The sequence below is a fragment of the Haliotis rufescens genome, unplaced genomic scaffold (assembly GCF_023055435.1).
Source record: "Haliotis rufescens isolate VD_foot unplaced genomic scaffold, xgHalRufe1.0.p SCAF_6, whole genome shotgun sequence".
Classification (NCBI taxonomy): domain Eukaryota; kingdom Metazoa; phylum Mollusca; class Gastropoda; order Lepetellida; family Haliotidae; genus Haliotis; species Haliotis rufescens.
Window position 1 is genome coordinate 32112065 of NW_025964334.1, and position 13501 is coordinate 32125565.

At 40.2% G+C, this 13501-nt stretch overlaps 2 protein-coding genes across 2 annotated transcripts; both read right to left on the reverse strand.

Moving 5' to 3' along the window:
- Positions 1–319: 319 nt before the first annotated feature.
- LOC124119319 (mucin-2-like) lies at positions 320–1713 on the reverse strand. The gene is made up of 2 exons (XM_046481805.2): positions 1659–1713; positions 320–1476 (listed from the first exon to the last, which is right to left on the reverse strand). Exons 1-2 carry the CDS (start codon positions 1711–1713, stop codon positions 320–322), a joined length of 1212 nt encoding a protein of 403 aa, XP_046337761.1.
- Positions 1714–10481: 8768 nt separating this feature from the next.
- On the reverse strand, positions 10482–11702 carry LOC124119318. Its single transcript, XM_048386498.1, has 3 exons — positions 11648–11702; positions 11023–11470; positions 10482–10914 (listed from the first exon to the last, which is right to left on the reverse strand). Exons 1-3 carry the CDS (start codon positions 11700–11702, stop codon positions 10482–10484), a joined length of 936 nt encoding a protein of 311 aa, XP_048242455.1.
- Positions 11703–13501: the final 1799 nt, after the last annotated feature.

The following is a 13501-nucleotide window of genomic DNA, read 5'->3' on the forward strand; positions in this document are numbered from 1 at the left end:
AATGTATGAGATATATATACCGCTTGTTCAGCAATTCCTGTGCACAGACAATTATGAAATGATATACTTTGGGAAACAATACACATTCACCAATGATACGACACATTTTATTTGTCATCAAAACAACAATAACAATTCCAACACTCACATCCACAAAACGATTGATATCACAGGTTATTAAATAACGTAGCACTATGTTTAAGGCATGGGGATGATGTTATGCTGGACATAAATTAGAAGTGGGATTTCGATTAGCACTACCGGGCTCGTAGTCATTATCACACAAACTTCATGTGTCCTTACATTGTTTGTCCAAATTTCACAACTGGAATATGCCAGACAGGAACTCCTCACAATGCTTGGAAGCAGCTCTGGCTTTGACAGATCGGGGTCTCCTGGTCCTGTGTCTCTTATTTGCAAACCACTTTCGGAGCTGAGAAAGTGTGATGCCTCCCTTGTTGGCCATGTCCTCTGCTTCTGTATGAGTGGGGTAGGGGTTGTTGAGGTGCTCATGGTACCACGTCTCCATCAAGATGATGGATTCAGGATTGAGGTTTCTGCTGGCAGGACGGGACCTCTTGTCTTGGTTCTCTAGGGTGTTCAGACTTCTCTCGATGCTGGTGAAGACCAGGTGGAGCTGGTCAGTATATCTGTTGGTCAGCCAGTTGTGGTAGTCCGTGGGGAAGAAACCATCTTGAAGACACTGCAGATGTTCCTTCTGAATAGATGACGAATGGAAGGCAAGGAAGCTGGATAGCTCCTTGATCTCTGCTGGGAACCTTGACTGGAGTGACTGAAGTCTATTCTCAAGAGCTAATTGGCGGTCGGAGATGCTGTCGGTAGTCGTCGTTGCTGGATCTTTTCCAAGGGTCATGGAGATGATATCATCAACAGCTTTACCTATGTTTGGTCTCCTGCAAGGTGGCGTCTGAAAGTCAAATGGCCGAGTCTCCGTGACTGGACTGGCGTCTAGGGATTTGAAAAGATGACACGGAGGTGTGACTGGTGCTTCGGTAGGTGTCGACACGACAGGGTGGCTAGGATCCGATACTTTCTGAATGGACAAAATTGAACTTGATCGACTGGGAAATGTCCTTGTTTGGGTGGAAGGTAGAAAGCATGGACTCAGTGGTACACTAGAAACCTCCAACGACTGTGTTGGGGGAAAGGTTGGGCTAAAAATGCTTGGTGGCAGAAATGGTGGACTCAGTGGCAGGAATGGTGAGCTCGATGGTAGGGTGCACCTAGAAGCCATGTAGGAGCCTGGTCTGAAGCTGGGAGTGTAGTACCTGGTGGAGCAGGGAGGGAAGAAACTGTAGGGGCTGGAGAAGCAGGTTGCCTGGAGGTATGTGGGAGATGCCATCGGGTGGAGGCTGGAGAGAGTTGGCACATGGTGGTGGGTGTCAGCAACTGGCAGTGTGAGGGATGACACACCTCGTCTCTTGGGCAGAGGGGTTGATGTGTGCTGAGGTGCTCCTGCAATAAAGAAAAGATTGTATTATATACTCAGGATATACAATAATATGGATATGGCATAGAACAAAGAAGGATTTCAATGGAGAGATCACACTGAACTACCAACAATAGAATAGGGTACAGTGTTTTGGGCAGAGGATGATATTATTTAACATACAGCTTCAGGAAGGACTTCAACTTACCAATATCATAATTTATGAGCATGGAATCATTATCATGAGGTTTGAAGTCAGACATCTTGAGAACAGTTCACTTGTTTATGGTTCTCGGGTAGCAGGAGACTCAACAAATGAGATGTGCTCACATTCCATCCGTAGAGTTTTATACCCTACCCACCACTATGGGTTCATCACCTTCGATCTATTGGCTAGAAGTACTCTTTGATCCCTGGCTTCTATTAGATAGTTATTTATTCTTTGATCTATGGTTTCACAAGCCCGTGTTTTTATAGCATTGTATAAACAGTGCCAACTGACTAATCTCCTCTACACCATGAAGCCAATAAGCTGATTGGAATTAGGATTTGCCTCTAGATTGGTACTTGCTTTGATAACATTTAAGGATGATTTGGATGTTTGGACAGTCGAGTCCTCGAGTAACAGATGATAGTTGATTAATTGCATTGTTTTAATGAAGCGTAGGTAAAAGCGGATTATCTTCATATTAAACAATGTTGACTGAACTGAACTTTTATTTACACTCAGGCCGCTATCAGCGGCATCAGTGGTACACAATTATTTCAACAACATAATATATATACATATACAAATAGAATAGATCAACAATATATTTGCCAGCTTGCTTGCATATTTACACAGATTCATCAGAGTAACATTATATGAGCAATTCAATAAGAGGAAGATTTACTTGATAGGTTTAAACAATGACATGATGATTTTACAGAATTTTGACAATTTTCTCAATGTTCCTAATCGTCGATTATTGAAAAGGAAATTCATTTATGCATATAGGGTTCGATGTAGTAGAATCTGTGTAAAAATGGTTTCCTTTCGTTTTCTAAAGAAAACTTATCTCTTGCACTTGTCCAACACTGCAGATGAATGTCATTTAATGTTTCATGGTCTAAATGTTTTAGATAAGTATGATTTTTAAAACTTTATGAAAATTAGATGTACCTAAGTCCAAGTTCGTCAAAGGTTCGTTAGATATATGTATTTTATTTATGTCTACATTTTCCAAAAAGGTAACACCAAGGTAGTTAGAGGAATCAACATTTTCCAAAACATCATGACCAATTTTGAAATTATGTTTATAATATGTTTGTGATCCACTAAATATTAATATTTTAGTTTTGTTAGTATTAGTCTTAAGCCTCCAATGTATACAATCGCTATGAAATGAGGCACAGACTTGTTATAAATATCTATAGAGACATCAATGGTAGTTGAAATATATTCATTTATTATATTATCAAGACCACAGTTTATGATTTCACCTCATGTTTTAGCCGCATAAAGTATTGTGCTTTCTTCAATGTTTACTTCACGTAGTTTTTCTATATTAAAGTTATCAACTGACGAAACTTCATTTAAAGATTTTAAAAAGCTGAATAGAGATTCACTATTTGGTAGATTTTCATCGCCAAACCGCCTTTGCTTAAGAAATTTCCAAAATGAATGGTCATTTCTTTCACCATCATATAATTTGTTTTAATTTGTAATAATATAAGTTTATTTAAATGCATAGTTGAAAATTTATAAATGCAGTTTTTATGTAACTTTTACATGCATTAACCAGTCGTTGTTTATTTTGGAATGTTTGGTATTTTCCACGGGAGATTTTTGTCACTCTGAATCTTTATGCATAGGTCTAAATTTGAAACAGATGTGTACTGTTTCACTGGTCTCTCCTATTTCTGGTTCAGGTGGGTAAATCAGTGGAAGGGAATTGGTTCTTTGATCGTTATTGAACGATATCAGATCACCGATATACCTGAAGCGTAAGTTACACTTCCTGGCCAGATTCCAATCCGAGCAGAAATTCCGATTCGTATACATAAAGTAACAGGGAAGGGAAATCGGTGACCATGTGGATACCTATATTTGGCTAAATATCATATCTCCAAATTTCACATGGATCATATCAATGAGGAAGTTCAGCATTTGACATATTGTTATCTTAATAAACTTCAGATTACACTTACCTTCAATATTGCCAAACCATCCTGAACGTCTGAAGATGCATGGTCACCATATTTAGTGACAAACGACCCATGGATCAAGGAATGAAGTTTTTCCTTAGTTTTATTTCGTGTGGGATAGTTGTGTACAAAGTTGAAAATTCAAATGTTCAGAACTTGGTTCTTTTCTGAGACTGCAAAAATTCGAGCAAAGCCTTTACGTTTTTGAAAATCCATATGATATAAATACTTTCTGTGAGTATATAGAACGTCCTTCATTGATTTTATTAAGGATTATGAATACTCTTTGAGACAGGTATTTGAGTAGTAAATGTTTTTGAACCAGCAACATGTGTCTCTTTGTATGGATTTGTTATGGCGATACATGGACCTCCAGGTTTATCTGAATGATGGTGTGCATTTTAAGCCTGAATCTGTTTGAAGAAAAACACCTTCCGACAAGTTTTGTGACAGGCAATCTCTTTTTTAACAATGTGAAGTACAATGTATTTATTTTGCCTGCAGATGTTCATTGGTTAGGTTGCATCGGGTGGGACGACATTGTGTGTTGTACATGCAAAATCGTCTTTATTATGAGATACTTGTGTGTGGATGAGATTTGGAGTGAGTGAGTTGGGTTTAACGCCACTTTTAACAATATTCCAGTTATATCGCGGCGTGTCAGCTCAATGTGGGAGGAAAGCCCGAATTGATGCAGGCCTCAGACGTTTACCACTTCGGTGAAACCCACGAGCACGGGTATGGTGCTGACAAACCTAGAAATACGTATAATCGGGGCGGACCGGGATTCGAGCCAACAGTCATAGGTTACTGGCACACCAAAGGGGACGGAACTCCCACAGCGAATCGCTGCGCCTTAGACGACTGGGCCACCCGTGCCCCCTGAGATTTGGAATATTGTCAGGGACATTCTATGGTAATCAAGAGGGATCGCTGCGTTGATTAGAGTATTGCTTGTTTAGAAAGCTATCCAAATATTAGCCCTATGCAAACGTTCGAAAGCGTTTCTGACATAAATAAATGCGACGAAACCCTTTTCATATTCATAAGAAATCTCTGCCAAGAGCAGAGTCAATTGTACAATTTCGACTCTATCGTGTGTTTATGAATCATTATCAAATAGTGATGATACAAGGTGTTCGCGAAAAGATTAGTGTATCCTGCCCCACCGGTGGCACCCGTCACAAACACGCGTAAAGGCAAGTCCATTGTTCACTTGAGACAACACTGGAACATATGTTACAAGTCAAAATAGGGAATATCATCGGACATCATTTTGAAGTGAACACAAAAAAGAAGTTGGAAAACAGATTATGCAAATATATAATATCTCCATACTTGAAATGTACAATGTGACAATGCAGTGATTGAGTGAGTTTGGTTTTCCGCCGCTTTTAGCGATAGTCCTGCAAATCACGACTGGGGACACCAGAAACGGGCTTCACACATTGTAACCATGTCGAAAATCGAACCCGGGTTTTCGGCGTGACGAGCGAACGCTTTAACCACGAGGCTACCCGACCACCCCTGTGACAATGCAGCTGTAATAAATCATCTTAATTTGATGACACCACACATACACAATTGATATGCCTCAAGAACGTGTCAAGGCCAGCTATGGTATCAAATGTCATGAGCTAGTAGTTTATCAAAAATTTCACTTCTCATGCCATGAAAAATCGCTTTCAATAATAGTCCAACCCATGTACAATTTGCAAGGGAAGAGATAATGAAAACCTCGTGACCATGATACCCTGTTAGAGATTACAGTCGAGTCTGTGAGTCCAATCCGCCCTACATTGTGAAAGAGAGGTGGGGAGAGGTGAGGTTTAACGTCGCGTCCAAGATTATTGCACTTATATAGCGACGTGCATGCACGTGTATGTGTGTGTGTGGCTGCTTGTACTAATCCGGACTGATGCCGATTTATAGTGCTACTGACTCCGAGCCGACCAGTCCTTGTTTTAGCCCCTTAATGCCGAGCGCCAGACAGGGTAACAACAAGTACCATCTTTTAACGTCTTTTGGTATGACGCGGTCGAGGATCGAACCCCGGACCTTCCGCTCTCCGGGCGGACGCTCTACCATTAGACCACGGAGGCGGTCCACATTGTGAAAGACACAACATTACCGTTTGTATTGAAGAAAACACAAACCAGCGGATATATACCATAAGAGACATGTAATCTATTTATTTGTAATGACACAAGTGTTGACGTCAGTCTTCACAGTGGTCAATTAAACAATTCAGTTATAATTTTACAGACATCAATGTCATAAATTGACGCTGCTTTAAATGTATCACATTTATCACAGATTGTGTTTGAGGAATACCAAAGTGACGCACGTCGTAGAACTATGTATCCTTTTGAAAGCCTCGTAGACCCACATCGCCTTATTGAAACCCTCGTAGGCTCATTGCACCTTATTGAAACCCACGTAGACCTATATCACCTTATTGAAACCCTCGTAGACTCATATCACCTTATTGAAACCCTCGTAGACCCATATCAACTTATTGAAACCCTCGTAGACCTATATCACCTTATTGAAATCCTCGTAGGCTCATTGCACCTTATTGAAACCCTCGTAGACCCATATCACCTTATTGAAATACTTGTAGACCTATATCACCTTATTGAAACCCTCGTAGACCTATATCACCTTATTGAAATCCTCGTAGACCTATATCACCTTATTGAAACCCTCGTAGACCTATATCACCTTATTGAAATCCTCGTAGACCTATATCACCTTATTGAAATCCTCGTAGACCTATATCACCTTATTGAAACCCTCGTAGACCTATATCACCTTATTGAAACCCTCGGATCCTGGCATGGCTAAGAAATACAACCGCCCGCAGTGTGAATTGCGACGCCTTACACCTATACCCCGTGTCCCCTCCTTCGTTTTAATTGTATGTGATGCAAACCGGACAAAGCAATTTGACAGGATTTAATCATTTTATTTTCATCGACACAAGAAAGACAAATGGTACGACTTTAAACATGTTAAACAAAAAAAAATCATCCACGATAGCTCAATAAGGTCTATACAGGTAGGTGATAACACTGTTAAAGACTGACATCACAAACTACAAAAAGCACACATATCGCTTTGGAGGAGGCTTGACACATTGTAGCTTGCGAGGAGATGAGGTAATGCATGAACTAGTTTCGTGATGGGGCGGGGTTTGTTGGCTAGAGACTTCTTGGTATCTTTGCACCAATGTAGTCGAGATTTGCAGGGGTATTACTGAAACAAGAAATGTGGATGTGACAGGACATTCAGAGCATTGTATCATAATAGTTTGTGTTATGAAGATGGTTATGGTGCATACATATCTTTGATTGATGTGCGATGTATGATTCATATTTCCAGGGCCCACTTGCACAAAAAGATCTTAGGGGTAAGTTGATCATAACTCCTATACTTTAACATAGCCTTACGGTAATCGTAGAGCTAAGATCGCTTTGGACCCAGGACTATTGTTGGTGACAGTATTTAGAATCATCACAACTTGTTTTACTGAATAAATTTACAAATGTATTTTCTTGCCAATCAACTTTCCTTAAGACTGAAGACTGTTCTTATATACAATCCATACACTAATATGGTCACTCAAACAGCCATGCAATCATACATGAGGTCTATGTTAAAGTATGGGAGTTACAATACTCTGTGCTGAGACCGCTTTGTTCAAATGGGTCCTGGCAGCTGACCAGAGTGAAATGCGTGCTGTTTCACCCCTAAGGCAATTATATACGCGTAATAATATAGATTCAGGTCAATACTAATTCATCTATGAAGCATCATGTCATGAAGCTCTGAACACCGTGTTGTTTCAACCGTTTCGCCAATTAGTAATTTGCTGTTTGAAAACGAAGTCGTTACAATGTGGACTATATTTCCTACACAAGGCCCCCGGCGTGTAATATTTTCGGACATGATCATGACCTGGGTCCACGTGCACAAAGCGATCCTACATTTAACGCTAAGACCATCGTAACTACCATATTTTAGCAAAGACTTTACTGAGAAAAAAGTCTTGCGAATTCTTCTAACATAATTTGTCACAGCGGCCGGAAGGTTAGAAAACAAACAAAAATAATTAACTATCCTGGTTTGGATAGTCAAGTGGCAAAGTGTTCCGCAGGGGTACAATGTGTTCAACGGATTTCTGGCGTCCCAACTAGGATATTGCTGGAATATTGCTACAATCGGCTTGACTCCTTTTTCACTCACTCGCTGATATTATGGTATGGTAGTTTGGCTTCCGTACTGGTATCAGTCCAAGGTATTCAAATGGAATGAAATCCCCCTTCTTTCCTAACATCAAACGTGCAAGGGAAAGGCGACTATTACACGTGTTTCGTTGAACCTGCCTACTCTCCCCTCCCTTCAAACTTTCGCGAACCTGCATTCCCGGAACACAGGGCGTACTTGACAACGCAGTATATCAGTACAACGCAGTACTGCGAATGTCGTCGACACGAGCAGGGCCGATGGTGTCTACATGACTAAACACGGATACACAGATGCCGATGACCTCTCCTTGATCTCAGTACATCCTGATACACTACAACACATGATACATGCATCTGCGCAACATGTCGAGATGACTTAAATTATCATCTTCACCTCAACTAAAATATGTACCTATTTTAATGCTTAAATTATTATCAATACAAATCTTAACTCTAAGACTTGCTAAAGATAAGTGCAATAACGAGTAAATAGTTCCCAGCTACAAGGCTGTATTGATTTAAAATTGTAACGTGACTGTGCACAGGTGCTCGTTATTTTTCTTTGCCACGGAGATTTATCATTGTGATAATATGTTGTGACTGCGAATTTGTTACAACGGCACAGACATTGCATACCTGGTTAGGGTGAAACTTTGGTACACATACATTTGTGTAAATACATTTATCATCCAAAACTGGCCTCCATCGTAGATATTGCTTCACTAAAAGTGCATCATGATGTTTTGTAGACCGCTGTGACGTCACTGGTTACCATCACTAATCTCTGCTATTGAACATTGTTAGCAGTGCTTTTTACACTTAAAACACTACTTGTTACTGTTTACAGTAAGCTGTCGGACGATAAAAAGAATATTATTCTCTTTTATTATCAAATATATCCACATTCCTTATGAAAACTTTAAAACTCCTCAGCAAGCCTCGGATCTTTAAGCTTTAGTCGACTCGTGGAGATATATAACTAGATCCTTTGGTGACATTTTTTTCCAAACTATGTTTAAAACTATAAAACAGACGAAGTGTAGTCACCTGACATGTGATATATAACCACTGGGCTACCCGACCGCCCCAACACATAAGGAAATCCACCATGTTTAGCAAACGAATATTTCGTTTTCGCTCCAGTATTTTCTGGAAGATTTTATTTTCAATTCCAGAACCTCACTTCCTCACTCTTGTAGAGAGCCCGATGCCTGATATTTACATTGCTTCTTAATAATTTCATCATCACCTCTTCCTACCGGGTACCCATCTGCTGAAGGGAAGATGGCTCAACAAGTCTTACACTATGTCGATGTATGGGAAAGGACGGGCTGCTGATACGCGGCTGACACGTTAAATGAAATGATGACCCACCATCCCGATGTGTGCATTCCCGGGAGTCCGGGAAGAACCATTGTCTGTTTGACACTGTCCTGGAAACAGTGATTACCGAGGGAAATGATCTTCAAAGAATTCGGTAGGAGTGAGTGAGTGTAACGACGCTTTGAACAGACATTTAGGAGCAAAGTGATGCAGGTCGTTGACGTGTTTAATTTTTATGTAAACCACGAGCATGGGTATCGTGCTCGAAAACCTAGAAACATAACCAGGGTGAAAACTGAGGTTCGAACCCACGATGATTTCTGACACGCCTTTTTAAAGTATATTGATATTGATACATAGTAAACAATATTTTAGTCAATACGTAGAATAAGTAAACACAATTGCTACCCAATGCAATTCCCTATTTTCATTTTACCATATATTCCCGTTTTCTTTTCACATGAACAATTGACTTGCCTTTTCATGTGTTTGTAACAGGTTTAACCACGCTTTTTGTAAATGGGAAGTTGATCAATTATTTTTATGAAGGTTTCAAGTGATCTGCCACAACCATGCATTATATTCCATTTGGAGAGGGGGGGGGGGGGGACAAAGGAGCAGTGAAAAATATATGAATTTAGCGCTTCCTTACATGTAATTGTAATGTTGAATGTCACGTTAATGTTGAATAGGTGATGTGAATCATGAACGTATCACAGTTGTAGGATGTATGGTTTTAGCTGTATTTCAATTGTATCGTTAGTTGTACTTTTATTTCATCTGAAAGGATGACTTGCCTTTGCATGTGTTTGTGACAGGTGACACCGGTGGGACAAGATAAGCAAACACCTGATATTGTCACTATTTGATACTGATTCATAAACGCACGCTTATGATATAGTCGGAATCGTATAATGGACCCTACTTTTAGAAAAGATACATTCTCCTTATTGAGTAACTCATGGGATTCCTTGTGGAAATGTCAAGGAACGATACAAGTTTGTATCTGTACATTAATATGACATATTTTATTTCTCATGAAAACAATAACAACAACTTCAGCACTCACATTTAAAATATCACAGGATATAGATAATATATCACTGACATGGGGATTGATGTTAAACATGTGACGGTGCCCCTTAACATAAATAGAGGAATTATGTCAAGTAGCACTACTAGGGGTGTAGACCTTATTATACAGACTTCATATGTAACAGACACGTTCACTCTTGAAACTATCACTTTCAAGTGATATTATCGTCCATATTTCACAACTGGAATATGCCAGAAAGGAACTCCTCACAATGCTTGGAAGCAACTACGGCTTTGGCAGATCGGGGTCTCCTGGTCCTGTGTCTCTTATTTGCAAACCACTTTCGGAGCTGAGAAAGTGTGATGCCTCCCTTGTTGACCATGTCTTCAGCTTCTGTATGAGTGGGATAGGGGTTGTTTAGATGCTCATGGTACCACGTCTCCATCAAGATGATGGATTCAGGATTGAGGTTTCTGCTTGCAGGACGGGACAGCTTCTTGTCTTGATTATCTAGATTGTTAAGACTTCTCTCGATGCTGGTGAGGACCAGGTGGAGCTGGTCAGTATATCTGTTGGTCAGCCAGTTGTGGTAGTCCGTGGGAAAGAAACCATCTTGAAGACACTGTTCATGCTCCTTCTGAATAGATGACGAATGGAAGGCAAGGAAGCTGGAAAGTTCTCAAGAATTGACTGACGATCGGAGGAAAGGCAGTTGATAGTCTTCGTTGTTGGAACTGTTTCGAGTGTTTTTGAGATGATATCATCAACAGCTTTACCAATGTCCGGTCTGGAGGAAGACGGCAGCTTGAAGTCGAGTGGCCGCGTCTCTGTGACGAGGCTGATGTCCATACATTTTGAATGTGGGCGAGTGGGCGACTGGTATTTGCGTTGGTGTCGACAGGTCGAATGGTGCACTGGAAACCCCAAACGACTGGGTTGGAAGGAAGCATGGACTTGGTGGCAGGAATGGTGGACTTGGTGGTAGGGTGCAGCTGGAAGCCATGTAGGAGCCTGGTCTGAAGCTGGGAGTGTAGTACCTGGTGGAGCAGGGAGGGATGAAACTGTAGGGGCTGGAGAAGCAGGTTGCCTGGATGTAGGCGGGAGATGCCATCGGGTGGAGGCTTGAGAGAGTTGGTACATTGTGGTGGGAGTCAGCAACTGGCAGTGTGAGGGATGGCACACCACGTCTCTTGGGCAGAGGGGTTGATGTGTGCTGAGGTGCTCCTGCAATAAAGGAAATATTGTATAACATACTCAGGGTAAGCAATGGCATGGATACGGCATAGACTTTACCCAATGGCACTTTGAATAAGAAGGACTTGAATAATGAGGACATCTCACTCATTTTATTCCATCTATAGATTAGAACTTGATACTAGAACACTACGTGGAAGAACTTACCAATACCAGAATAGACGTGATAGGAATCATCAACAGGAGTTTTCAAGTCAGCCATCTTTGATTTGAGGAACGTTCACTTGTTCAAGGTACTGAGGTAGCTGTGTATCAACATACTCAACAAGTGAGATGTGCTCACCTTCCAACTGTGGAGTTTTATGCTCTACTCACTTCTCTGGCTTCATCACCTTCAACCCCATTGGCTGTAAGGACTCTTTTATCCATGACTTCTATTTGAGCATTTAACTTTCTTTGATCTAGGGTTTCACTAACCAATTGATTACTCTTTCTTTATAACATCAAGCCAATCAGCTGATTGGAATTTAGTTTGGCCTCTTGATTCGTCTTTGAATTGTCAACATTCAAGGATGACGAGATTATCGAGTTTTGATAGACGGTCTTTGTATGTGTATATGACGGAAAGCGGTTGATGGGGGTTTCATTGGTTTCAATGATCTCTGGCTTCTTTAACGCTGTGTTCCCTTTATGTTTGATTGGCTATGGTGTCTTTCATCTCTCGTGTTACTGGTTAGTGTTTTGATAGCGTTAAACAAACATTTTCCTTTGGCGGGATTTCCTGATTGACGTATCTTTCTTTGATTTTCTCTGACACAAACCAATTAGTTTATTGGATTGATTGTTTCGACTACAAGTTGGGTTTTCCACATTTACGAATGATAATGATGTTTCGTAATACTGTCTTAAGCAGCTGAACGTAACGTTTAATTACACCCAAACTACAATCTGCGGAGTTGTGGGTAGAATATTTGCATAGCAAGCATAGTACATTATAAATAATATTGTAGTCAATGCGTAACGTTAGTGAACACAATTGTTGATCAATGTAATTCCCTATTTTGATTTATACCATATGTTCCCGTATATTTTTTCACGTTAACGGTTGACTTGCTTTTTCATGTGTTTGTGACAGTTGTCACCTGTGGGGCAGGATACGCTTATCTTTTCGCCCAAATCTGGTGTCATCACCATTTGATACTGATTCATTAACGCATGCATTTGATATAGTCGGATTGGTGTAATGGACCCTACTTTTAGAAAAAAAAATCTTTGGATTAATATGGATTAATGTGCACATCCTTTTATGTGATAGTAGTGTTGAGGATGTGATGTTAACGTTGAATATGTGATATTAATGTTGAACGTATCATAGTTATGGTGAATTTATGTTTAAATGAGTATTACAGTTATATCGTGAGGTATACGTCATGTCAGCTTGATGCATATGAATTTTAAACATGTTTAAAGGTGTTTAAATTCTAAACATGTTTGGATTAAGGGAATGTTGTGTTTAGGCTATGAAGCGATGGTTCATATCATGTGTTTAGAATCCAAACGAGTTTAGACAGAACACACAAATGTGCATACCGTTAAGGATTCAAACACGTTCCTAAACATGTCTTGTATGTGTTTACATTCTACACTCATTTTTACAGTGTGGTTTAAGTGGTGAATTATACTAATTTGATAAGTGTGCAGTCTACCAGGCAGGATAGAACATTCGCTGTTTACTAAGCTTCTGGCCGCTGTTACTTCTTAAGTCATTCAAATCAACTAGACTTTTTTCTCAGTGTAGGGAATTTGTTAAACATAAGATAATAAGATAAACTGATTCCTTTCTGTTGCAAATGACTGACATACAAACGCATATGCGCATTTATCATATAATGGGTAGGTTTCTCGGCTGGATAAAGCCAACGGATAAAAACGATATCCGTTGGGGTCATATGCGGATAGAGATGCAAATATCAAAGGTCAAGTAGGGACTACTTTCACTGTTTATAAACAAACATGGCGTCGCCCTCGTCATTCGGCAATCGAGTTAGAATTAACCATCGG

Coding starts and splice junctions, on each gene's coding strand:
- LOC124119318 (XM_048386498.1), bottom strand. CDS start 11,702: ATGGCTGACTTGAAAACTCCTGTTGATGATTCCTATCACGTCTATTCT. Junction 11,471..11,647: donor TCACGTCTATTCTGGTATTG/GTAAGTTCTTCC, acceptor CCTTTATTGCAG/GAGCACCTCAGCACACATCA. Junction 10,915..11,022: donor TTCCTCCAGACCGGACATTG/GTAAAGCTGTTG, acceptor AGAACTTTCCAG/CTTCCTTGCCTTCCATTCGT.
- LOC124119319 (XM_046481805.2), bottom strand. CDS start 1,713: ATGTCTGACTTCAAACCTCATGATAATGATTCCATGCTCATAAATTAT. Junction 1,477..1,658: donor GCTCATAAATTATGATATTG/GTAAGTTGAAGT, acceptor TCTTTATTGCAG/GAGCACCTCAGCACACATCA.